Below are 27,247 nucleotides of genomic sequence, written 5' to 3' on the forward strand. Positions count from 1 at the left end.
CTCCAAGAGGCAAAACTGCAGTGATAGCATTTCAAATAATGAATTCATAGCTGATTAATCATTATAATACATGAAAGGAGCTGTCTGTGTATCTTCTGGATATCTGGGGAAGCACAGGTTGTGCAAGTAATAGGAAAAATTGCATTGCAAGTGGCAAGTTCTTCTCCCTTGGACATGTTTGTGCCACCTTTGATGGATGTACAAATACTCACTATTCCATGATTTTACCTGATTGTCTAGAAACTCTCTAAATCTCATGGGCTGGATCTCAGCTTATCCTTAGCCAAGCAGTGGCTAAGTTTGGTGGACCTGAGGGGCTTGTGTTTAAGACTGGATGATTCCCTGCATTAGGACATGCTTGAAATGACCCCACTCAGGCAGGAGAATTGCTGCATGGTTACTAAATGAGAGCACTGGGCTTCTCCAAAGGAAGCTGTTTGTATCTTCTCTATACTTGGTTCCATCCACATCAGACCCTGCTGTCCTTGAAGAACACATCTGACCCTTATGCAGCTTTTGTACCCTGTTCATCACTTCAAGCATAAGAGGGAAAGTCTATCTGAGGCTATGGAAAAAGCAATGACAAACCTGGGGTGAGGAGAACAGACTGAACAGGACAAGAGGTGATGTTGTGCCCCTCTGTCATCAGGGAGGAGGTTGAACATCTGAAAGTAGGGGCTAGTTCTTAAGGCAACAGAAAGTACCTTTGCCAGCTTGCATACCCTTCTGTGGCTGCCTGGAGGTTTCTGGGTGTGGAAGTGCAAGTCCTGGCGTGCGTGTCAAGGGGACAGGGAAGCTGTGACAGGAAGATGGATTGGAGCAGACGTGCACAGGTGTGGGCGTGTGTCACTCAGCCTTCTGAAACTCGTCAGGACTTGGCTTCTTCACGTATCAAAATACACCTTTTTTCATTCTCTTTCCCCACACTGCCGCCTTACTTATTTTTCTTTGACTTCCAAGAGTTCTTGTAGGGCAAGAGAGCTTCCATACTGTCCCCTGTTGGGAGCTCCTAATTAATGCAGCCAGCAAGTTAGAATTTAGTGCACAAGTAATGAAATTCATAACCTGAGTTTTCTATGGCATAATTAACTGTGACACAGATTCATCACTGGTGTATCATCATTAAAAGGCAGTGGAATTGCATCAGGGATTGATGTGATCATATGCATGTAAAGATCAAGATACCAAAAGGTGTGATTTATGTAATATAAGCATAAACTGTAATCCAAAACCCTTCCCACATGCGGTGTGACAGTTTCTGTTCCCGGAGCAGTGATGGTTTTTAAATTTACTGCGTAAATGTGTGTGTTTATATGTTTTTCTTTAACTCTTTTAAACATAGTGTTGTCTTAAGGTCTTTCTCTATTTTTTTGTGTGTGTGTATTGAATTATAGCTGTAGCTAAATCTGCCCAATAGTTCAGTGTTATTGAAATGTTTTATACTTTTGGAGCTTGGGTGTTATATGTCAGAACTTTAATCCATTATCTTATAGGGAATATAGAAAAACGGACATGTCTGATGCAGTCTTAATGAATAAAGCAAGAAGATATATATTATACTGGTTTTATTATTATTATAAAAGCTATCAGAATAATATAAAAATTAATGAGGAACAAAAACGTTCTTTGTTTTCAGGCTGTGTTACTTCTCCCCTTTCTACCCTCTGATTTGCACCAAAAAAGAAAGAGGACAGAGCTGGACCAATTTGGTGATGAGGAGTGATCAGCAGCTGTCCCTCTGGTGGCCTTTGGAGGGAAAGGGACTTCAGGTACAGCTACAGAAGTAGCAGTGCTGGAGTAGCAAAGTAGCATGGTAGGGCTCCTGCCAGAGTTATCTCCTGGTCTCTGGGATCCTTTGGCACCTGCTTCGAAGCCTGACCTGAATAATGTGTTCATCTTCCATTGGGAATTCAAAGCTGTTGAGGGAAGGAATTGTTGAGGTCGCCCGCTTGGCAAATTTGTCAATCAGTTTGTAGAGGTCTGAGTAAGTGGGACTTTGTGATGAAGGTTTATTGCTCTTCGCAGTTGTGTAGCAGTTTACAGAATTTTCTAAGGAACTCTTTTATTCCCCAAGTACAACTGTGATTAGGATTTGTTTCTGAAGTGCAGTGGTGGTTTGCAGCACTCGTGATGTACCTCTGGGTCCTGGATGTTTTTTCAGTGTGAAACATGGTGCTTGTGCTCTGCCCTGGGGACCAGAAAACAAATCAGAGCATTTGCTTGAAGAGAAAGCTTGTAAAAGGAAGCGGGGAGGAACCAGTCCATCCAGCTAAACCTGACTACACTGGTAACATTGCACCTTTGCAAGGAATAACCTTTTTGGTCCTCTCGTGCTGATCTCCTTTGGGTCTGTGTTCTCTAAACACCAATATTGATGGTGTTCAAGGTTTAATCCAGTGGGGTGCTCAGCATCCCAGCCCTGATCCAGCCAAGCACATGACTGACTTCAGTGCAGGTCTGTCACACAGTTAAGTCAAGTTCATCCTTAAAATGTGAACGATTGGCACCAGAATTCTCTCAGTTGCAAATTCAGACCTTTAGTGAGAAAACCAGAGCCATGCATTGCATGGACTATGTGCCTAATGGCCTTGTGAAGGAGAAACAACATGCCCCACATTGCTACCCCTTGTTTTCTATTACACACACAGTATGTTATTTCTGTGGATACCTCTGACTCTGGTGCTTTCCCAGTTCACTATTTTTTCTGCTCTTCATGATTATTTGTGGTTCAATGGCATGTAGGAAGTGACCACAGAAGATGTGGAGATGGGCCTGCGGAACCCACAGGGAAGAAAAGCTGGCATGGAGGTGGCTCTGTGCTTCCCTCCCTACAGCACGGATAGATGCACTTTCTGGGGCAGGACAGTACAAATTAGGATAAGCAGATCTTTGACCATCCAAAATCCCTGGCCATGCTCACATGTGCCAAACCCACCAGCTGTTCCCTCCAAGTTTAGGGCCTTGTTTTAAATATCATGAGGTTTTGAATACTAATGATGTTAAGATTGGTTTTATTTATCCAGTAAGATTTAGTCTTCAGGGTGTTTAATATTGACATGGAGTCTTTAGGGAAAGGGATTGATTTTGCTTGGCTTTGTTGTAAAGCCTTATGCATCTGGTTACACTTAAGACGTTAGCTTTAGCTAACAGCAAGACTCTTGATAAAATTCACAATTACTGGCAATGCTGCGGACATGGACTTATCTCCTGGGCACGTTTTGTAAAATTAAGCTATTTTCATTAAAAGAACAAAGAGCAGCATGGTGATGGAGCAGCTGTCATATTTTATTACAAAACACAAATATGTGGGAAATCAATTACAGCACGAGTGAGCACAATGCATATTTCCAGTAATCCCCCACGGCCGGGGGAAGGTAGAAGGCTGATCTGAGTGCAGAAGCAGATGGCAAGCAACTTTAGATAGCTTCACTGCCATATTTTCTCTTTCAAGTGTTTGTGCTTCTCCTTTGATCTTCAGAACTTGAGTTTAACGTGTTTCATCTTCTTTTGTTTACCGTTTTCACATTTAACTTTCCTTTTAAATAACTTCTATTTGGTGGAGTTTGTATTAGTATGGGGCTTTGTTATCTTCCATGCTGAGGTACTTAAGAAGAAAGACAATTGTTGTCTTTTTTTAGTGTTGTTCACATCCAATAAAATAGCAACTGCATCACTGCGGAGGACTTCACCATCCTCTATCCACAGTGAAGAAACCCCACCTCACAAAGTTACTAAGACACTGTGCATATGAAGTTGCAGTAGACTTTCCTGGAAGGCAGATACTACGGGATTGTGATGGCACACCCACAACAAACCCCTGTGGAAGTTTGGTTTCATCACTGCTCATTACATTTAATTCTTAAATTATTTTTAAATGAGTAAGCTGGAATTAGTGTTCTCTGTGAATATAACATTTTTATATTTACCTAAAATAATGTGTGTTTAAAATAACAGCATTTTACGGTGATGTGAAATAGAGCAGCAAAAGCAACATAGGTTGATCCAAATAACCCCATGTGTTCTGTATCTGCTTTTTTTACAGCTGTCAGAAATGATAGGAACAAAAAGAAGAAGGAACCTTCAAAGCAGGAGTCCACAGAAAACTATGAAATGACAGCAGAATTAGATGATCTCACTGAGAAGATCCGAAAAGCTCACCAGGAAACCTTCCCCTCACTCTGCCAGCTGGGAAAATACACTACGGTGAGTATGGTTTGAGGCACAGAGTGCTCTGGATATGCCTGGACGGTTTGAGTTTTGGAGGCTCTGGACATTTGAAATAGATGGAGCAGTAGATTCACTCTTTGCACCTCCTTAGCCAGGAAAAAACGGAGGTGTGTGTTCAAACACTGCCTGCTGGGGAGAGAAATTGCACTTATATGTGAGTGCTACTTAGCAGTATCACGAGAGACTCCTGGAGGATTAATCCAGCCAAATGACCAGCTCTGAGACCATGAGTCAGTTACATTCTATCATCCATTAGAAATTTGTTGGCTTCCAAAGATGTGATCTCTGCTCGTGCATCAGTGGATTACAACTTTGCAGGTGTAGGGAGTTCTTAAATGCTGCTGGATTACTGATGTTAGTCCCAAAGCTATCAAGGTCAAGGAAAATATGAAATGTTTAAGTAAAACAGTTTCCAAAGTGATCATTTGCAGTTTATTCCTGGAGTCATAGAATATCCTGAGTTGGAAGGGACCCACAAGGATCATTGAGTTCAACTTCTGGCTCTGCACATGACAACCCCCAAAATTGCACATCCTTTCCCAGTCTACCAAAACATCCCATAACAGCAAAAACTTCTGCTGCTTTTAAAAATGAAAAAATCAGCCCCCCCATCAAGAAGCTCAGTACTACAGGAATTTCTCCAAAGATGAGTCAGGGAGATAATTTTTCTTCTATGCATATATATGTTGCTAAATACAGGGAAAGTCAGTGATATTAATTGATTGAAGAAAATTCAATGTCAAGTTTGTAAATCTAATAATAAAAGAGATGATAAAAAATAACTATGAGGTAATGTTTAGAGCCTGATCAGTAAAGAAATGACTGTTGGGTCTGGGCTTGCTCTTGGTAGCAGCAGCACTGTTTGTTTCACAGGGATGCACAAAACATCTTGAGGTAGTCAGGCATGTGCTCTCATTGCTGAGAGCAGGAGTTCAGGAGTGGCATGGCTGGGGCAAGGACACAGCTGCCTCCATGGCTCTTGCCCTCTAGCCCCAGCTGAAGATCTGGGACCAATCCCCAGGTGAAATACTTCTATCACAGGGTTGCTCTCTGCTTTGAGTAAATTTTCTGCTATTAAAACAAACATTAAGTTTCTCAGAGTGATGTAGGCAAATCCCTGTGTGCCATCAATATTCACTGTATTAGCGATCAGAGACCATATTAATCTATTTTCAAAACAAAGTGCAAGGCTCAAAACTGAGGTCTAAGTGCAAGTCTTGGTATTTAAGTGCAAGAAAAGTAAGCACATATGGTGTGATTTTAGAAAAAGGCACATTTTTCATGTTGCTGAAAGTATTTTCACAAACACTTCTCACATTGTATTCTGAGCCCCATATAAACTGGTTAGTACTGGGGAAGGAGCCTGTCCTCCCCATGCTTCTCTGGTTCTTCCCAGCAGGAGTACTTTAGTATGTATTTCCACATTACCTCGGAGTTAGCAGTGCTCTGCAGCTAGTGGGATGGTACTGTACTGCATCCTAGTAATTGCCAAAGATCCTCAAGGGCTGAAAGATAAACCTTGGCACCTGTACACTTGCATTAGGTATTGGATGCTGAAGTATCATTAATCTTTTAGCTCTTGAAATGATACAAGTGGATGAAATTGGAGAGGGTCTTGTTGCATAGCACACCCACTGCTGATGCCTTCCTCCTTAGGTTCCATCTGAACCCCATGGTGAGTTTATGTCCCTGTTGGAATTTCAGAGCCCTTATTGAGAGCACCTGGGTCTCAGTAAATAGCAGATGAATCTGTTTTGTCTATGGAGCACAAGTAAACATGATTTGACCACACTCTTTCTGAGGCTGGATATTGTTCATTCAGATCTCAAGCCTGATGGGACAGCCCAGAGCAGGAGATTTCTTCGTTTTAGCATTGGTCTGTTGGAAGTCCAAACTAGTGAACTGCTGCACAGGGCTCAGCTCCCTCCTGCTTTTTCATGGTACAAGTTGCAATAACAAAATTATACTGAAAGTTACTTTTGGCTTATTTTGAATCTTTGAGAGTGATGCAGCTTTCTTCAAACACTGCATCAGAACTGATAGCAACAGTGCTAAATAAATGTCTTCTTACTGCATTCTCATAAGTCTGTGTATGAAATGCAGAGTTTTTAAATCTCTCATCTAGGTAAGGTCTGGCAGCTGCTCCAGCATTTTATGTAGGACTTCAGTGTTAAGAGCTCGTGGGAAGGACAGAGTAGCACTGGGGCTGGAGTAAGAGTCATCTTTCCCTCCAGTCACCCTGGAGAATCCCAGGGGCAGGGGAGAATCCTTTCTACAGCACAGAGGATACAGGAGGATCTGGGATGTGGAAGCTGTGTGTGCTGGTCACAGGAGCACAGCTCTGGTGCCTGGACACCACCACCAGCTGCTGATAAAATGGCAGGGCTCTGACAACAATCTGAGACTCTTGAAGTAGAGAAATTGAAAAACAGAAGAGCACACAGCCCTTTTTCTAAGTGCTATGTCCAAGGGGAGCTAGAAGCCTCTGCCACTCTACTTTTTTGAAACAACAATCTAGTACAGGTAGAAGATTGCCCCCATTTCTGCTTTTATGCCTGTTTCTGCATGATGTCAGTTGTGAAGCATGGTGTACTCACACTACAGAGCACACAGATTGCTTTTATAACCTTAGAGTTTTTAATTTAATTCTCTAAGTGAGAGGTGAGAAGTGAGTGTTTTTAACCAATGTAGCTTCTCTTGAATTTTGTGAGCCTTGCATTTGTGTACTGACAGGGATGGTGGATGAAAGAAACTGTTCTGCAAGAGCAGCCCCCAGTGCCTTCAGTTACATGATCATTCAGACTGTTTTGAAAGAAGATTTCATTTGTTGCTAAAACGAACAAAAAATTTTAAGTATAAGAGTGTAAAGTAAAAAAGGCCTTACAGAAATATCGTAAAAAACCCCATAAATCTGTTCTGGCATTTGGCTTGTGTATCTGGCTCCTCTCACTCTTGAGCACTGCAGCCTGCATTTCCCAGAGGGAAAGGTTACATGGTGATTTTCCCCCCTCCATTGTGTGTTTTTTACCTGTTAAAAGTGGTTTTAGAGAAGCATTTTCAATTACATTTTTTTTAATATCCATCTGCTCTTTAAAAAGGAACAGGGGCCCCATACTTTGCATAGTTAATAGAAGTCTACTTAAAATAATGGGAGAATAGCACTTGTATTAAATTCCCTGGGTCATTTGATTTAACAGTTGCATTTGGTGGGCAGTGACAAATACAGTTCTACCAACGATGAGAATCAGCAAGCTGTTTAAGTGTAATGGATTCCAAAAGTCCATCATAAACAGATCTGTTTTATTACTGTCATCCAGGTAAGAGAGAGTGCCTGAGTAATTTCTCTGGAGATGTCATACTTTATAGTATAATTGAGTGTAACTATACTGCTTGTCCCTTGAGAATGGTGTTATTTGTAAGTCTACAGCTGTGTTACATCCAGCCTTGTGATAAAGGGAGGATAAAACAGAAAACAATTTTGGCTCTGCAGACCCTTGCTGCAGATTCTCCTGGGCTGCTCTTGGCTAACTGGTAGCGAAGACGTTCTATTCTACATCTTGGCAGCATTTGTTCTTTGTAAGTGCTGGTTTTCAAAGTTACACAGCTATTGTTCTGTGCCATTGCAGAGGAATAAATATATGTGTGTGTGTGTGTGTGTGTGTGTGTGTGTGTGTGTGTATGTGTGTAGAGATATATAATATGTGTGTATATCCTGATACTGGAACTGAGCAGGGACTTGTGCCATGGTCCTCAGTGAACCCGCTGGAGCTGGAGTGCGTTGCTGCTTTTACTAAAGAAGCATCACGAGTGTTCCTGATTAGGGCAGAGTGCCCCTGTGAGCCTTGTTTCCTTTGTAAAGTGGATTTTAAAGACAGTAGGGATTCTGTTGCTGTGTATGTTTCTACAAGTACCTCATCCCGTATTGTTAATGTGGAGACAAAGCAGCCTGCAATGAAAAAACAAAAACGATGGAAAAAATGGGATCAATTTATGTGGCAAAAATGGCTGTTTAATTGGATTTCATAGCAAGGTTGGGCTTTTCCACTGATAAAGATGCCACTAGGGTATATTACAGTATTGTTCCACCATATGTGCACTGGTGCATAGGCCTGAAAAACATGTGAGGCTGCTCCTGGAAAAGACACCCAAACACCCAGTTTAGTAAAATATTCAGGAAAAGTCATAGCATCTGCATCTTTTTCACAGCATGGATAGAGAACATCTCCAGGCAAATTTAATGAGAGTTTTTCTTTCTATTGTGCATTGTTTTGACCCCATGTTTCATTGTTCAGCCTATACATTGATATTGAGTCAGTTTTGGTTTTTAAATACTGAGAAATGCTGCTAAAATCCAGCTCTTTTTACTGTGGCACTAGTCTTGACATTCATTAACAGATAGAATGTTAAAGCACTTTCCATTTGTAGCATCTCTAAGATAACATGTGAAACCAATTTAGCTCCAATGCTGAGGGTTCTGGCACCTGGCATAATAAAACACCTGGTTATTTTGTATTTTATTAACTGCCCCTTCTCTTCAGTTTGCATAATAGAGAGTTAGATTTACATTTGTTATGATGGCTGTGCATTACTCCTAATAGAAGGCATGTCAAACTTCCCGTTGCTGGCACTGCAGCATGATGAAGTAACCTCATATGATACTGATGAAGATTTTGTTCACACTTGCTGGTTTCATGCAACGTCTTTTTTTCCAGATGGATACCCTATTGTAAAATGATTTCCTGCTTTAGGCTCTGCTTTGTGTAGCTCTCTGCTATGCCATCTTTCTATGAACTGGATAAACTGCCTATTAAATTTAATTACAGCCTGAATGACTGCACATCTTGATCTTATTTTTCCTCCAATGTACTGTATTTCACCAAGGTCCTTGAGGATGAAATAAAATAAATCTGAAGGATGCATACTCCAGTAGCTGAAAGAAATGTTTCAAAGGGCATTACAATGACTGTTAACTCATTAGTTTTGGACCATTTTGAAGGCAATTCTTTAGGTTTAGCATTATAAAGACATTTTCTTCTATCTTTATCTGTCATTTAAAAATAACCAAAACAAAATAGAGGAAGTTCACAGAATAAAAATTCAAATAGAAATGATGAAATTAATTAATTATCCCCTAAAGACAGGGGCAGCAGGAAAGATCATGCATGCTCCTTTGGACTGCTCAGCATGTTTAGCATTAATTTTTTGCAGATAGGGCCTAATGTAAATATTCCTGGCTCAAATTTTCATGCTGTTCCAAGTGAGGGTGAGTGTCAGGCTGGTGGTGCCCTGGGGACCCGTCAGGACTTCTCCCTTTGTGACTGATGGTGATGGTGGTGTCTTGTGAAGGCAGCACCGGGATGGGGTCCAGAGCATCACAGCCAAGCTGGGCTCACTCCACATTCCCTCACCAACCTCTTCCAGTCCTGTGTCCTTCCTGTGAACCAAAGAAATCTGACAAGATAATGGCTCCACTAGTTTTCTAGGAGGTGGACATCCTCACCATCAGCAGTGGTGGTGGCAGGCTCACTGGAAATGTTTCCTCCAAGCAAGTGTGATCTATGTAATTTGAATGCTTTTTGATGGCTGTTTAATCTGCCATGTCTGTTAGACTTTTAGGTTGAGACTCTGCTCATTTAACTTTAATTTTAAAGTTAATTTAACATTTTAACTTCAACCAGCTGAGACTGAGGTAGCTGATCACATGGGCCTCCTCTGCAGCTGGGGAGAAAGACACTGCCTGAGCATATTTTTATAGGTAAAATTCCTCCTGCAGTGGAGATCACCCAGATGCTGAAGGCAGCTGCAATGCACACTAAGCTTGGTGGCTTATGAAATACGGGATTGGGGGACACCATCACACTGGCTGCATCCTAAATAGCATTGGAACAAATGCTGGCATGTGAGGGCAGAAGGAGAGAAAATTTGGGTTTTTCAGAGCACTGTCATTACCTGTTTCTTGTCACTCTACATGAATCCTGGGTGAATTGAAATGGAGTCCTCAGGTCTTCTTATGATGCCCAGTGTCGGTAGGCTGGCATCAAGTGGGTCACAGCAGATTTTGAGTCAAATGGTTCTTGGCTGACATGTTCAGCTTTTTCAAGGGTTAAGTGGTTGTTCCAAATGTATGAAAATGTGAGTTTGATCACAAACTTAACACAAGTTTCCTATGCAGTCTAGAAAATGATGGACACTTCGAAATAGGTGAATTTATTGTAGACAGTCCCTGAAAAATGCCGCCAGAATTTCCTTGTTACACTTCCAACAGTGGGGGTGTATGTTGGATGCGCCACCAAATGAGCATGTAGCATTCATCAAGGCACATGGGATTTTCCTTAACATCATGTAAATAAATGCTCTGTAAGTCAGAACCACAGAGCAGAGAAATTAAGCAGAACCAATTTTCTAAGACCTTAAGTATGTGAAACTATGTTCCAAATATTGTGCTGCTTTTTCCAGAGGAGGACCCAATATTCTTGTTCTACTGTTCATTTATATTTTCTGGGGTACAACTGTAAATTGTCTTTCTCAATGCACTTATTATATAATGGCAAGGAAGAATAATGAGGGTGGCATTTGGAAATGTTTAAGTTCATTTGTATTCCTTGTACAGATGGCCTCTGCAATCATAAGTAACACAGAAGTATCCAAGGAATTTTCAGGCGATTAATCCAAGTTTAAAACCAGCATCATCCCAACAGCAAGCTGCAGAAAATGCCTGGAATGTTAATAGAAAGTACTTCTGGAAGGAAAACGTGGTTGTTGTTTCCTTCCCTTGAAAACCATTTACTGAAAGGGACGTTGTTGATTTATGGTGCCTTCTGTCTGTCTTTCCAGAACTCCAGTGCAGATCATCGGGTTCGACTGGATCTTGGGCTTTGGGACAAATTCAGTGAACTTGCAACAAAGTGCATTATTAAAATAGTAGAATTTGCAAAGCGATTGCCAGGCTTTACAAGTTTGACCATTGCAGACCAAATAACTTTACTCAAAGCAGCCTGCCTGGATATACTGGTATGTATTTTTAACATCATTGTTCTCCTACTAATGTGTTTTTTGTCTTCTTTTTACTGTAGCTGACGGGAAGATGGGGGTGAAATATGGCCCTGACCTCATTGTTGTAAAATTGAACTTTCTGGGTAGTCCGGTGTGGTCAGAAGAGGACTCCAGCACACCTACAGAGATGTGTTTTGGGGGATGAGCATACTTCTCAGACTAAATCCTTACACTTCGTGGGTTTCAATAAAAAGGGCACATTTCGGTATTGTGGCATGTGTAACTTTGGAAAATTTTCTTTACTCTTAACACTGAAGATAGACCTGTTTCTCCTTCCTTCATCCTTTCTCCTCCCTCTGCATAATCCTCTGCATAAAGGTTGCCTAGAGAGACAGTCCACTGTATAATGATTTAGGAATGTGCTATACCTGTGGTCATGAGCGAAATTAAGGAACAAGACACAAGTCTTCGGAATTAGTGTTTTTCAGGTTTTAGAGGGGAAGCTGGTGTGCCTGGAGCCTGTCAGATGCAAGCCTCTGGCACTCATATCCTCCTGCTTTCTCCAGTGCTGCAGGTATCTGTGGAAGTGGCTGACGTAATGGACTCAGTTTAGATTTTAGCAAAATGTAATTTAATTTTAAATAAGCAATCATACAACCTGCAGGAGGGAACTGTGCAGGTGGGCTGGGATTTTTTCTCCAAATCTTGCCTTTCCACTACATCAAGGCAAGCTGTCTTCCCTCCCTTTTGTCTCCAGTTGTTTCTGTCATGCTGACCTTCAGAGGAGCCCTCTGGGATCTCAGCATTTCTTTATCAAGACCTTAGAGGTCTTCAGGCTTTTAGTGGCAAATATGCTTTGTGTTACTGGTTGTAGCAATAACTAGCAGTAAAACAGTATGTTCAGTGTAAACATATTTTAAATGTTTCATTCTGAGCACAAACCTTCAGGTTCTCATTGAGCCAAGCATGGCCAGTCTAGAAGCACGTTGTAGGATGGCTACTGTAGTTATATTTTTTTGTCATGACACAGGAGTTTGAACTAGGGAAGCTGAAGATGAAGTAATTAATCTTGGAATTTCTAAAAGTGCATTGCTTCAAACAGGATCATGTTGAGGAGGACGTTAACTGCTGTGACCTTTTCCTCTTGTTGTGTCAAAAGCTGTTTGGAAGAATCGCATCAAGAGGACATTGATGAAGGAGGAAGAGGGGTAGGAGAGGGGAAGGGGTATCATTCTTTGGCCTATTGAAAAAGGGAAGGTTGAGGTTGCCCTGCCATGCTTGAGAGTCACCTCTTGTTGTTCCCTTAATCCAGGCACTCATTCAGACTCAGCCATCTCATTGTTAGTGAGAGTGTCCCTTGGTGAGGCAGGGCCATTTGTTAGCGATTGCACGCCTGTCATCACCAGCTCTGTCCTGATCAGATTCTGTTACGTCCGCCTTACACGAGAGGCAGATGGTGATCAAAAAACTGCAGCGTTGCCTCGAGTATGTTCTGCCAGCAGTAGGGAATGGGAACTGCTTTGTGCTGTGCTGCTGCAACCCATAACAAATAGTTAATACAGAAACTACACAAAGAAGGAGGGGAGGAGCCAGGATATGGCAAGAATCTGCACATCCAAACTTTTTATCTGTTAAACTTCAGCCCTTAAGCTGCCACCCTGTTTGTTTGTGCCATGCCCTGGCTCCATAGATGCTGGATAACAAATAACCTAATTCTGTAATCCTGTAATCCTGTGAGCTCCTGGTGCTCTTTGTTGGGGTGGGCAGTGGGAGCTTGCCCTGGGAATGTGCATAGCCCCTGTTGCACAGGATCCCTGCAGCAGCTCCACTCAGAGCTGCCATTGCCAGCACTGGCTCAAAAATTGAGGGGACCCTTTTTGGTAGGGGTTTTTCCTAACGTGCCTTGATAAAGGCACTTTGATCTAAATTATTAAATAAAAACCCTAGTTGCCAGATTAGAAAAAGAGAATGAAGCAGGTGGTGAATGGGGACTTTATTTCAACTAATTAATGGATAAAAAAGTTGATTATTTAATACAATTCAACACTTCTACTTTGTGGCTATTGGCAACCTTTAAGCTCTAGTTATAAACTTTATTGAGGCCTGTCATTCCAGATCACTTGCTCATTCTGTTTTTTTTATTTTTCACAAAGCCAGAGAAGGTGACACATCTGAGCAAGCAGGGCATAGCAAGCACCAAAGGAGCCTGCAGCTGGGAGGAGCTGAGGCTTTTCCAAACCCAGGAACAGATACAGACAGCATGGAAAATAGTCTTAACTTTCCTGTGTGATATTTGCACAAACTTTATGTGCCTATTTTATGTGCTGCTTAAAAAGAAAATGGGATAATTACCATGACACAGTAATGCGTAGTGTGTGCGCTGCCTGTGAAATGCTGTATCCATTAAACCCGCATCACCTGCACATAATCAGAATTGCAGTGCTGCTCTCTATCTTTACTTAAGCTGAACATCATACTGGAGCAGTTTTAATAGCACATATTTCCCCTCTGCAACAAGCCAGTTGTCCTAGTTAGGAGTGTTTCAAACGTTTCATTTTGTTGTGCCTTGAGATGCAGGGCGAGCACTGTTGCCCCTCCTGCTGCACCGAGCACCCAGTGGCTGCTGTGTGGGCTCTGCTGAGCAGGGCCGTGAGCCTCAGCACTGTGCCCTCATGATGCTGCTGCTCTGCCATGCCCTGGATGTGTTCCCAGAGTTGCAGCACGCAGGAGGAGCAGCATGGAGCTCCCAGGTAGGGTGGCCAGGCTTCCCTGCCAGCAGGACCCCAGATTCACTGCCTGCCTGCCCTTCAGCATCAGCTGTGGAGAGTCTTAACCATTTGTAGACCCTGCCAAGGTCTCTGCTCAGTTAGTTCCTGTGGCTGTGGATTCTTCAGCCCCTCTTAAACAGGCTGAAAAAGGAAATGGTGTCAGTAAACTCCAATGGGTATGGACCAAAGAATTGTTTTATGTACAAACAAACACTAACTCCGGAAGGGAAAAAACATCAAGCTTCCTGAGGCAGCTCAAGGCACCAACTGAGGATCGTGGAATTTATATCTTGTCTGGTGCCAAAAGTTTTAGGGATAAATATTACTAAAATTCAGTTAATAACCCTTGTAAAAGTGAGTGCTTCTGTCTGCTGGTACACCGGCCCAGCAGCAGCCAAGCATCCCCAGCCTCGCCGAGCTTTGGCAAGACAAATGCAGAAAGAATCTGGAGTCCAGTCTGTCTTAAATCCAATGGGTAAAAACCTGAGAAGTCCTTGAATACTAATCCTTAATGATGTAATTTTTGCTTTCTGTTGTAAGTCCTTGTGCGTTAATGCCAGGCAGGAATTCGAGTGTGCAGAACAAGCTGTGCTGACGGGGGTTGGCAGGGCCCTGGGGCATCATTGCTTCAGAGTCACTTGCCTGGGTTTCTCCTCTCAAGGAACTGTCCCAGCCAGCTGAGGCAGCTAGTGTCTAACAACAGGATTTCTGTAAAAATAAGCCCACCTTGCCCTACCTAATCTGTTAAAAATGAGTAACAATTCTGTGGTAGCAATAGTGTCATAAATGCAACTTTCTGGCTGACTTCGGTTTTGTGCCTCTGGTATGGTTTTTGCTTTGCCCTTTATGACATGCTCATAAGAATCCCTAATGCTTTAATATATAAATAGTCCTTAAAACAAGGAGCCCTTTAATAATGAGGAAAAAACATATTTATGGCTGCAAGTGGCATTTAAGAGCAGAGTGACAACTAAAATACTTGGCTTGGTTGCAAAATCTAAACAACATTGAGGACATTAGGAGTTCAGTTTAAAATGGAGAAAGATACCGTGATTTCTTATTTTGAAGAGCTGATGTTTCCCATATGTTCTTCAGTGAACATGAGCTTGAAGTCAGCTTTACTTTGACACTGGAAATTTGCCCAAGAACAGTTTAGCAACTATCAGCAATATCCATGGCGTTTCACAGATCTTGATGAAGGACAGAAATTAAAAAGAAAAAAAAAAAAAAAAGAAAAACACCATTTCAAGTGATCTGTCTTGGAGTTTAATAACAGCGTGTTGTGGGATAATGTCAAAGGAATGCAGAGGAAACCTGAGACCTGATTGCTGCAGTCAAGTTAAGTGCATTGCTGAAAGCACATAGTTGATCTTCACCCGTGCCAGTGCCCAGCGGAGCTGCTGCAGGCTCCTCCAGTGACGGCTGGTGCAGCACTTGGGGTACAAAGGCCTGAAGGCTGCCTTTAACAAAAACCTGTCCTACTTGCTGCCTAAGCCTGGAAGTAGCTAAATCCTGCACAACTTTATTTAAATTTTGCAGGGCCCCTGCAGGCCCCTTTCGGTGCATGCGCAGACAAGCTAGCTTGAGGCTGAGTTAACCTCACCCCAAATCTGTTCCTGATGAGGATCCAGCCTAGAAATTCTTCCTCTGCATTAGCCCTGGGGGGGTCTCTTTGCTGAGGACTCCTGGCATGCACCCCCAAACACAGTGGGGCTTGTGGCACCGGGGAACAAGCACAAGAGGCTTTGCTGCGAGGCAGCCAGCAGCCTGGTGTATGGTGGCAGGTGTGTGTTCAGCCTCTGGGCTGTTGGGGAAGATCAGTCCAGGGCACCCCAGTCCCTCTGGGCAGGGATCTCTGTGGCAGCCAGTGTCCAGACCTACCCTCTGAGGGAGGACCTAGGGGATCCATATCTGCCAGCCCCACTTGGACAGCTGCCGGGGAAGCTGCAGGCAGCCTGGGGAATACACCACGGCATTGCCCAATTAAGCTCCCAGTCCTGCTCTGCTAATTTGTTGGGAAGGGAGTCCTGAGGCTGTGGAGGGAGGAACTCTCCTTGCTAAGGTTTACCGGTTGAAATAGCACTGCAGTCAAAGGGGCTGCCTTTCTTGTGGCTGAGCTAAGGGAAAAGCAGTACCAGGTGAGAAGTACAGAGCCTTGTTCCCCAAGTTGGATACCCGATCCTCTTCAGCCATGCACCCTTACTGGAAGGCAGCAGTCTGTGCAGGCCTCAGGTGGGAAGAGCTGCACTCCAGTTCCTCTTGCATGCCATTAGAGAAATGAACCAAGCAGCTCTTGGGCGTCACAGTAAATGTGTAGCTTTTGAACCTTTGTTTTCTTGAACACCAGACATTCTCCATGTTTCTTCTCCTTTCTGTACAATCTTTTAATGATTTCAAAGAGCAACCCACTGTGAACTTCAGGGGAGAGCACAGCCAGTGGTTACTAGCGGTCCCAGATGTGGTAAAGATGATGAGGTGCTGTGCTTTATAATGTTAATTTTTTCTAATGATCCTGAACAATACATTGGCTGCTACATAAAACCTAGCAACCAGCAGTCTTTTAAGATGACATACATTATGAGGAATTTGTGGTCACTGAGGAATTAATGTGCCTTGTGTTTGTATTTGTGCTCTTCTTGGTCATTGATATAAGTAATTTCAAGAATTTACTCTAATTCGGGGTAAGGCAACAATGTCAAACATGCCTGTCCAACCACACAAACTTTCAGTGCTTCAATATATACACAGAAAGTGAGATAAGATTATTGCTGAGATAGAAAATTGCTGAAGATCCATCTGCAGTAATACACCCTATTAAGTCTCTTACCAAGGAACTGTAGAAGAGAAATAAAAGCTTCCCTATAGGTGTCTTACAGACCGTGTTCTCCTCATTCTTCTCCCTGCTTATTTGGAGCAGTGCTGCCAAGCAAAGATGAAAGAGGGAGAACCAAGCCCAGACTGGTCAGCTGCCATGTGCTGAGGCCTCTGACTCAGAGCCTCAGCAGCTATCGGAGTAATTAAATTCTCCCAGTGCTCTCTTATATTCATGTAAATCTTTTTTGTTGTATCTTTAAAACCAAGTAGGATGGGAAATAAATACAGTCAAGCCCTGAAAAAACACAGCTGTAGTCTTAGCTCAGCTAATCACCCTGACTTAGGCAGGGTTTTAGTTCAGTTTAGTTTCGGCATAAGCCCTCTCCCACCTGATTATTTTAAACACTAAGCACTGATATATATGAGAAATATGTCAACATGATGGACGTCTCTTTTATTTGGTCCTTAAGGCAGTGCTCATTAATTGCAGCTGTACAAATGATCCTGTGCCACAGAGAGTCTATGATGGGGCACACGCCGGGTGTGCTCGGAGAGGCAGAAGCGCTCATGCACACACTCCCTCTCTGTGCCACCTCTGCTGTGACAGTGCTCTTGACACTGCCCTTACCCCAGAGGCATTTACTAACAAAATGTAGAGCATCCTCGGTGTTTTATTCATGTGTTTTGCATTCCTCCGTGTCCAGTTAGAGGTGTGAATCCCTGTCCTCCCCTCGAAGGCTCTTTCATCTGGGGTCAGCACTGGGTGGCTGTCGGAGTACAAGCGAACTTGCCAAAGCCAACACTGCCTGGGCGTGTGCGGGAATGAGCCAGCAGCTCTGCACCAGGCAGGCAGGGTCTGCCACCGCTGGGGCTCCGCAGGGGGAAGCGCCAGAGCCTGCAGGAAGGCTGGGAGCCAACAGGCTGGTGAGGAGGTTTGGTGTTACAGCACACAAAAGTAACAACCACCACAAAATAAGAAAAGCTGGGCCAACTCCTCAGACCGCTGGCCAGGCTGCCAGTAGTTGTGTGTGCTGCCATTTAGAGGTGCAAAGTTTGATATTCTGCTGGGTGCAAACTCCCAGGCTGACAAGGCAAGCAGTGCTCCAAGGAGACACTACCTGTAGCTGCTGGGGAGATGGAGGGCTTTGTCCCCATAGCAATGTTTGCCTGTGTGCTCTTGCAGAAGACAGGAAGGCAGCCCAAAATTCTGCCTCTTCAACAGCTCACAGCTGTCCACACACACTCTCACAAGGTTCCACAGATCAACATTGTCCTTGTCAAAGACACAACCTAGGGAAGTGCTGCCATGCAAAAGTGATCCCCAAAATCAGCAAGATATGCATGCCCTTGTTCAAAGAGGTGAGATGCTTTCAGTACCTTGTTGGGTCAGATCAGCAGTTCATTGGATCAATCACATTTTATGGTTAGGTGCAGGTGGCAGATTAATGAAAGAACTTTTTGTGGATATCACTGTAATGTTGGTCACCTGAATGGTGAGAGTTGCTCTATAGTTTTGATTATTTCCTAACTAGGGGAAATTTCTGTTCTTAGGTTTGTGGTACAAGGAATACACGCAGTCTATAGAATATATTTATGCTGTGCCTGAGAGTTTTTGTGCTGCTAAAGCTGCACAAACTGGAGTTTGTTTTCAGATTGTTCTGACATGGCCAAGTACTAAAGTTCCACGGAGTCATTCACCGCACCGAGAAAATGCAACAAACCTCTCATGGATTAAATTCTTTAGATTACAGTTTTCTTTTTTTCCCACAGATCCTTAGAATTTGCACAAGATACACACCAGAACAAGACACCATGACCTTTTCAGATGGCCTTACCCTAAACCGAACTCAGATGCACAACGCCGGATTTGGCCCGCTGACTGATCTCGTGTTCACATTTGCCAACCAGCTCCTGCCTTTGGAAATGGATGATACAGAAACAGGTCTCCTTAGTGCCATCTGCCTAATCTGTGGAGGTATTGTACACTATGAACTCCAATGCATTTCAGAAGGACAGACATGATAATGTCTTCTTTTATGCTCTACGTGTTTTGCTTTCCTTTACTTAAACATATACTATATATATATATTTGCAACATTATTATATGTGTTATATAAGCTACTTAATGCTAGAGGTTTGATTTCTACTGGTGATAGTTGCTGGTTTTATTATTGATCATTTGAAAAAAAAAATTACTGGAATCATTCTGTCAAGCAACCAGTCCTATTGTTTTCCTGGCAAAGGGCATTGAGATACCTCACAGGATGGTTGGAGTTAGGAGGGATGTCTGGAGATCAGGTCCAGCTGCATTTTTGCTAAGCAGTGTATTGGTACCTTCATGAATGAGCTTTCTTACAGCAAGATGCCCCATTACACAGCTTTTACTCATAAATATAATTGTGTGCATCTGCATTGGTTTCAGTCACATGGAAGCCATTGGTGATAACTTTCTTCAGCAAAAAAAAGGAGTTATAGTTCCAAACTGGGGCTGAAGGGAACTCAAAAAGGTGATAGCCAATTAAAATCATAGCCTTAAAACACAAAAAGTGAAGTCTCAGATAACTTCCAAAATCATCTGTAAATTTCTGTTGGTTTAATCTCTCGGTCTCTCTCCTCCTTGGCAAAATCTGGATTAGCAATTGATTACCTGGGACATTTTGTTGAAACACAAACTGATTGCTACAAGTGAGTGTTTGAAACACAAGAGTCAGTCTTTGTTGGCAGTGGCCCTTTTAGTACAAAATCATTTCGATTTTATGTGTTTCTAACCCTACCCCATTAAAAGCATTGATGGGCTCCTAGATGCCATTGATATGTGGCTGCTGTGTCCTGGTGCAGAGCAGTGGCATTTGTTGTCACTCAAGCCAGCACTGCCATCTGCTGATTCCTGATGGTAACTCACGTTACTGTAGTGGTAACAAAAAAGAGCTGTAACCTCTATGAGTACCTGGGTAGCCTATCAGTGACAGATATAAAATTAATACCAAAATATTGTTTGCAGCAAGGTGTTTTCCCCTTGAAGAGGGAGGTACAAGAACAAACTGGTAATTCTTTCTACCCAAATAACAAACCATTCCAGTCATCAAGGGGAAAAAAAAAATCAATCCAAGTTTCAGAAAGCTGTGGTTTAGCCTCTTCCTATGGAACACTCACTACAGAGTGTGCATTGTTTAGCGGAGAATAAAATTAATGGAGTTTTAATCAAAAAAACAGAGGAGATTTTGTGATTTGGAGTTTGTTTAAAAAAATAAGTATTTCAAATCATGAGTGATATGATACTTTTCTACAGATCGCCAGGACCTTGAGGAACCAATGAAAGTGGATAAGCTTCAGGAACCCTTGCTTGAAGCACTGAAAATTTATATCCGAAAGAGACGACCCAACAAGCCTCATATGTTCCCAAAGATCTTAATGAAAATCACGGATCTTCGTAGCATCAGTGCAAAAGGTACAGTTTCTCCCAATAACTCAGCAGGAGTAGCAGTGTTGCATTTCATGGGAACTGGCCCAGACACCTGGGTTGTTATTTTCTTAACATATCCAAGAAAGGTCCTTGTGACCTTACTTTTCCCAGTTTCCTTACGTAATTCCTGCCTTGAAACTGGTTTTGCTTTAAACATGCATGGTACTCCATTCTCCATGCAATTTACAGTGAAAAAGATGATGTAGATGCAAGTGGCCTAGCAAATCATTAGCATGAAGTCTTTGTTAGTCATCTTAGGACAAGATAAAACCTTTGTTAATGTTTAAAAGAGGGCTCAGATCAACATGTGCTTTGTATCACCAAGGGCTTTTAAAAAACAGTCTAGTTGAAAACACTTGTGTAACCAATATTCCCCTAAACTGTGATCTGAGGTATTGGAGATTTAGAACTGATTTGATCTGGCATTTTGGAGATTTAGCCCCTCTAATCCAAACTAACCATACCTAAACATGGATCAGTTTTAACATTTTGTGCAGTCTTGTATGTGCCGGATTGATCCTGTGCAATTAATAGTCTAAGCACTGTCACACATTTTCTAAAGCACAGGAGTATCTGAATGCTTTCATTTGATCAGAACGGATTCCCCAATGTGCCAGTCTGAAAATAGAGAGTCTGAAGTGCAACAATTCTTATTCTTATGGTGGCTGATGCAGTTTCACCTTCTTACTCTGCTTACTCAGCAACAGATTTGCCGCCCCTGATAGATAAGCAGGTATGTACAGGTACCTGTGTAGGGCAGATCTGTGCTTTTGGGAAGATTACCAATTTCATTTGACATGGTTTGGGGGAAGACTCAGGGGAAAAAAAAACCCCAGTAGTTAATTCACTCAACTAAATACACCTGTTTTAAATTTAAACCTTAACTGCTCCACTTCAAACAATATAAATTCAAGTTAAAAGATTATGTTGTAGCTATCTTTTTAAAAAGAAGTGAGTAGTTTAATTGGATTGATTAGAACCAAAAGAAGTAACTTGGAAGGGAAACACCAGAGCTGGAAGCAAAAGCATCCTAAAAAGGAATCACTTACCAAGTTATCTAAAGCTTGCAGTTTACCCTCAAGTAAAACAAGCTCCATCCAGCTGAATCTATAAAGTAAACTTAGAGCAGTATTGAGCTATAAAAGCATTTAAGGGAGTCCTTTTGTTCCACTGTTTGTGAGAAATCCATTTCTACTTCCCTCCTTTACCAGAGCCTTCTCACTCCTCACGAACACAAGTCCTTATATTCAATTCACAAGAAAGGCTTCTTTTCATTCTGACATAAGTGTTTAACTTTAATTATATCATTAATGTTTCAAAGTAGAACTAAATCATACCAAAGGGTGGTGATGTCCTGGAGGGGTAGGGGTGTCTTGAGTTTCATTTGAAAAGATGTACATTAGACGATAATGACTTTGGATGGTACCTGATCTTTGAAAGCAAACACCAAAGAAAGCATGAATCTGAAACAGAGAGTGTCTCCTTTTGGCGTTAAGAGGTATTGTAACTAAAGGGTGAAATGTTTGTAGGACTGAAGCCAGACAGTTCTGAGTCCTTCTCATCTTCTGAGTTCTCTCCCGATTAAATTGCAAGTTTGCAAAACCTGAAAAATGTCTCTGGCTCTGCACTGAATGACCACACAAACACTTCACTGCACCAGACATAACAGTGGAAAGCAGGTGTTTAACATGGCCAAATTGAGTTCATCAGTACAGCTCTGGCAATAGTTGGTTTTCAGAGAAGCTCTCAGCACCATTCTGCATTAATATCTTTCCCATTACAGTTATTTAAGAGATTTTTAAATCAACCTTCACTTGGAAAGTCAGCCATTGCCTTTGTAAATGATTTTTTGGATGCTCCTCATGTAAGGCATAAACACTTAAATGCTCCCTTCCAATCTGGAGTGAGTAGTGCTCTCTCTCCAGCATGTCCACTCCAGCAGCATGCATAAGCAGAGTATTTCCAAAGGCTCACTCTTCTGGAATGGTTCTTCAATAACCAAACTATTTTCTCTGTATTTTTTTGTTGTTTTCTTGTTATTTAAAAAACACAGGTTCCTCTTCCACTGTACTCCAGTTTTAAGATGATCAGAAGTCCTGAGCAACAGGAATGCTGAGGTTTATGGCTGCAAATTGCTTGATGCACAGTTCCCTCAGCACTGCCTGCCCAGTGTCTGGCAGGGCCTTGGCTTCTGTGTCCATGCTGTGTCCCTGCCTGCTGACCACACACTGAGACTTTGTGCTGGGCTTTTTTTCCTCCCTAAACCAGTTGTTGTGGGCTCCCAGTCTGAGGGTCAGGATTGATGCAGTAATTTTGCTTAATCCTGCGCGCACTCACCTGCAGAGCCCCCTCTGCCTGTTACACATCACAAGCCAAATTCAAACAGCCTCAGCCAAGGCAGAGCTGAGCAGTGCTCAGGGCTCCTGCACACTGTGGTGGCTCATTAGCACAAGACAAGATGCCTGAAGAATACAGAAGGCAGCTTCCCCCCATAAAAGTGTCTTTTTGCCTGAATGTCTTCTTTTAGAAAGCAATTGTTTGTTAAATTCTGTGTCTTATTTTGCAGTTTGCTCTATGGGAAGGAAACATTTTGACTTAGATCTCTGCAGTTCTCTTGCACGATTCACCTCACCTATTTCACATAAAGAGAATTTTTGTCATTCTTTGCAGAACCTGTAGAGAATAAAGACTAAATGTTATTCCAGTTTATAAAGACATCTACATGATCACAGCCTAATTTAATTTTTCAGTAAAATTTAATGTCATTTTGCGTCCCTCTTTAAAAATAGGCAGCTCATCCAATTTACTTGTATTGAAGTATCAGTTGCTATGTCATAGGTTTGAATTAATGTGTTAAGGAGCACTCACCTAACTCCTTCTTAAACTGCATGAAGGAATTCACTCACACACCTTTGTGTGCAAAAAGTGTAGGAGACACCAAATCTATTAACAAAATGCACCCTGAAATTACTCCTGTAACGCTAACTGAAAGGAAATTGTATGAATCATGCTCATGGGAAGGATTTTGTGTTTTCTTTTTAAAGGTGCAGAACGTGTCATTACATTGAAAATGGAAATTCCTGGATCCATGCCACCTCTTATTCAGGAAATGTTGGAGAACTCTGAAGGACATGAACCACTGACACCAACCTCAAATGGAAATACTGCAGAACACAGTCCCAGTATCTCACCTAGTTCAGTGGATAACAGCAGTGTCAGTCAATCCCCTATGGTGGAATAAGACATTTTCCAGCTACTTCAGACATTCCTAATACCTTATGTACAGGGATGAAAAGCAAGAAAAACTTTTTTACTGCTGCTTAGTTTCTGGACTTAATATATATCTATATATGTATATATATATAGATAAACTCAACAAGGACCAAGAAATTTTCATATGTATCGATATATACTCCTTGCTGTTTAAACTCTTAAAACTAGAAAATGCAAACTTTTGAAACTCTAAATCAGCCATTTCATGCAAAAAAAAATAGTTAAGCTTCTGTTTTCTTCTCTGAACACTCAATATTGCATGGTGACAAGACAGATCTCAGTCTTCAAATTCTGGTTGCATTTCTGATGACTTTGTACATACAAATGTATGGCTGTACTCTCCATACTGGATGTTTGGTGCTTTCCTTTTGTCTCTCCTACCTAAAATGATCAAGCCACCAACCACAGGACATGGACTACTGTACACATCCAGAGAAGGAAGTTGAAAGGACTGTCTGATTTAGTTGAAATATGAAAAATTGTCCTTGCTGCCCTCAGTTTGCATCTCCTTCCTTGTAAAAAGTATACAAAATGTCACTGCCCCAGCAGAAGAGGTATCAGTATCAGCATTAACTGCCAGATCAGTTATTCAGATGTCATTTGTTCCACTGTTAATGTCACTTTAAAGTTTAAAGAAGTGGTTTCTTAGCTGGCTGGTGACCTAGCTCCACAATTACCTGCTCCATTTCGACAGCAATGCTATAGCCTCCAAGGCAGAAACACTTTTCAGTGTTACCATGTTTTTGTTTACTTGTTCACAAGCCATTAGGGAAACTTCATGGGATGATAACCAGCAGACTCACAACTTTTGAATTGCTGAGTCCAGGGTATTTCCTTAAGAATCAACTGCCAGGAATCAGCTGGGCTTTTCAGCCTTCCCGGTTCTAAGGAAGTACAGCTAGGACTTCCAGAAACACAAGGAGAGAATCTGCCTTCTTGGCCTTGTTAAATCACCATGAAGCAGAGTGAAAACTGTGGTAGAATGGTTAACAGATTTAAAGTGTCAGTTTCTTAGGTTTCATTTAAAGCACTAGTGGAATTTTTTTTTATATATTCTAGCAAGTCTGTGATGTACTTTCACTGGCTCTGTTTGTACATTGAGATTGTTTAACAATGCTTTCTATGTTCATATACTGTTTACCTTTTTCCATGGAGTCTCCTGGCAAAGAATAAAATATATTTATTTTAAAAATTGTGTAGAAGTAGTCCCTCTAGTCCAAATTTACAAAAACACACACACACACACAGTTTTCCATTTTTTTAATGTTTAAACTTCATTTCAAAAAGCAGGTTTGCTGTTTGCAACCATGACAATTAAAATGTGCTTTAGCACAGCTGTCTAGAACATCTCTACAAGCCAGTCAGACAAATACATGACATTTCAATGAGTAAAAAAGAGCATAAAACTGTAGGTGTAAGAACAAAATGTTAAAATGCCTACACACAATAATAAAAACCATCAATTACATTATCACATAAAATAAGTCAAATGTACAAAAGTTTGCAACAGAGGGGACAAAAGGACAACACAAGATACTTGTTGGAAAACATTTTTGTGCTCTTTGGGCACTTAATTAAACATATCAAAATCATCATCTTCATCAGACTCTGCAAAATATTTCACTTCTTTTCTAGCCCGGCCTGTCCGTGGCTTTGGGGCAGTTTCGGAGGCAAAGCCTGACTGGAAGATTTCCACATCAGAATCCTGGTCAAAAGTGGCCTTCTTGGATTTCTTTAGTAAAGAAAAGACAAACCAGTTGTGATGCTTTGTATATTTTCCATTTTAATATCCAGAATTTAAAAAAACCTCTCTAGCATTCGATCGCTAATGCCACCTCATCCCCCATTACCATATTAACAACTTATAATAAGAAGTTAACTTTTATGTAAAGTAATCCATGAGGTTCTTTTTACAAGGAGAAGACAGCATAGATGGAACTGACCTTGCTTGGTGTGGACTTGGGTGTTTTCTTCCCAGGGTTGTATTCGCCTTCATTTTCTGAACCAGATGCTTTCCTTTTCTTTGCCCCTCGTCCTTTACCTAGGTCAGAGATTACAAATTAACTGTGGTTTTAAACTCCAGATTTCAACAAACTGAAAAACCCCGTAGCGAAGTTACTTTGGTTTGTCTGTGTGTTAAGTTCAAACCCAGTTTATTACTCAAGCTTCTCCACAACAGCAGTATAATACAGTATTTTTTATTTTCTCAGTTTTAAATCTTTTCTACTTCTTCCACAGTCACCATTTACCCTGGCAGCTCAAGCTGTCAGTTCAAGACAGGGACAAATTTCATGAGATCAGATAACTTCCACACTGCTGAAGAACTACAAAGTCCTTGGTCACCTTCTGCACTGATTACACAGCATTAATTCACCATTACTATTTAGCAAATTTACTTTTAACCTCAACCATCAACACTGGCGCATGCTTTACAGACTCCTCCAATTACACTGCTTGCTCTCCTGTGTTGTGAGGACTCGGAGAACTGGGATACCAAAAAATGGGCTTTAAAACACAGAAAGTGCTATTTACTACAATTACTACCAGAATTTTACTGTCTTGGAAAGAGCTGAGATCAAAGAAAACAAGTGGCATCCAGCACAATGGAAGAGGGTGCATAGGGAGTGCAGCTATTCAATGCATTCCCAACAGTGAAGGTCAGACAAAATGTGCACATTGTTTGCCAAGAAGTCAGTACACTGCATTTGTCACAGGAAAGGCTGAGTCATCTCCCAGTGATCAATGTACTCATAACTCAGTGTGGTTCTTACAATAACTGTGAGCCCTGTGCTCCAGAGAGCCCAGGTGTGACTCCTACCTTTGGGTGCTGCCGTCTTCTTTGGAATGCCAAATTCTGAATCTGAATCGGAGTTAACAGTTTCCACCTTCCTGGCCTTGGGAGCTCTTTTAGGCTTAGGGGGTGCATCTAGTTTTGCTGTTGGAAGTTAAAAGATACTAAATAAATTGACATATTGGTTGGACTATTAAATTGTACTAGATACTCCAATTATAGTACAAATGGCAGACATTAAAACAAGATGAGTGATTTCTGCACTTGGGGAAAATATACTTCAGCTTTTATGCTAGAACTGTGTGGAAGAAACAGGAGGTTTCCTGAGCTCTAAGAAGGATCGGTGCACCCAGTAAATTCCAGTGTCCTTGGCTGAACACTGTTTCATCTTTCTGAATACAAAACAGGTCACTAATAGCTAAAGCAGCAACAGAAGTCCTCCAGGTTGGATACTTTGACCCTGTCTGGATATAGTACAGTGTTTACAAATCCAACTGCTAGTGACATTTTTGCCTTCAGGGTGGCATGACTGTGGGACAGTTTTTCCCAGGACTACTGCAGGAGTTTGGGAGGCAGTGCCTCTGTCTCTGTGACAGATTGCTTTCTGTCAATCTCAGCAAATAGCAGCTTCAGAAATTGCTGAAAGGAGAAGAAGGGAACATTCTGCATGTCCTGGAGAACTTCAATCAGAGCCACACAACTAATCTGGCTGTCTTTAAAAGATGGTCATGGGAATGTTCCCACAGGGTGTCAAGGGACAGACTCATGGAACCATTTAGGACAGAAAAGACCTTTACTAACACTCCAGATACCAGGAATGTAGATGTTTGTGAGAACTCGAATTTCATTTATGGGATCATAGGGGGAAAAAGAGAGTGTCTCCACAAGTGTTTTGGTTATGATGCCTTGAACTGCAGA

The 27,247-nt window shown here is 41.8% G+C and overlaps 2 protein-coding genes across 9 annotated transcripts in view; one reads left to right on the forward strand and one right to left on the reverse strand.

Moving 5' to 3' along the window:
• Window positions 1-23,506, forward strand: part of RARB (retinoic acid receptor beta) — a 191,030-nt gene extending 167,524 nt beyond the window's left edge. For 4 of the 5 annotated variants that reach the window (XM_062496318.1, XM_062496310.1, XM_062496327.1 and 1 more), the window contains 5 exons: window positions 4,043-4,203; window positions 11,062-11,238; window positions 18,573-18,777; window positions 20,092-20,250; window positions 23,310-23,506. In XM_062496318.1, coding sequence (XP_062352302.1) covers window positions 4,043-4,203; window positions 11,062-11,238; window positions 18,573-18,777; window positions 20,092-20,250; window positions 23,310-23,506 — 899 coding nt within the window. The remainder of the gene's footprint in view (window positions 1-4,042; window positions 4,204-11,061; window positions 11,239-18,572; window positions 18,778-20,091; window positions 20,251-23,309) is intronic. The other variant, XM_062496344.1, reaches the window with a different exon arrangement.
• A 1,283-nt stretch (window positions 23,507-24,789) lies between these two features.
• The window catches only part of TOP2B (DNA topoisomerase II beta), a 71,723-nt gene continuing 69,265 nt past the window's right edge, over window positions 24,790-27,247 (reverse strand). For all 4 annotated transcript variants that reach the window (XM_062508804.1, XM_062508794.1, XM_062508785.1 and 1 more), the window contains 3 exons: window positions 26,357-26,473; window positions 25,482-25,579; window positions 24,790-25,270 (listed from right to left, as the gene is read on the reverse strand). In XM_062508804.1, the coding sequence (XP_062364788.1) occupies window positions 25,109-25,270; window positions 25,482-25,579; window positions 26,357-26,473 (377 nt within the window). In that variant the 3' untranslated portion in view covers window positions 24,790-25,108. The remainder of the gene's footprint in view (window positions 25,271-25,481; window positions 25,580-26,356; window positions 26,474-27,247) is intronic.

The sequence above is a fragment of the Cinclus cinclus genome, chromosome 1, assembly GCF_963662255.1.
Source record: "Cinclus cinclus chromosome 1, bCinCin1.1, whole genome shotgun sequence".
Classification (NCBI taxonomy): domain Eukaryota; kingdom Metazoa; phylum Chordata; class Aves; order Passeriformes; family Cinclidae; genus Cinclus; species Cinclus cinclus.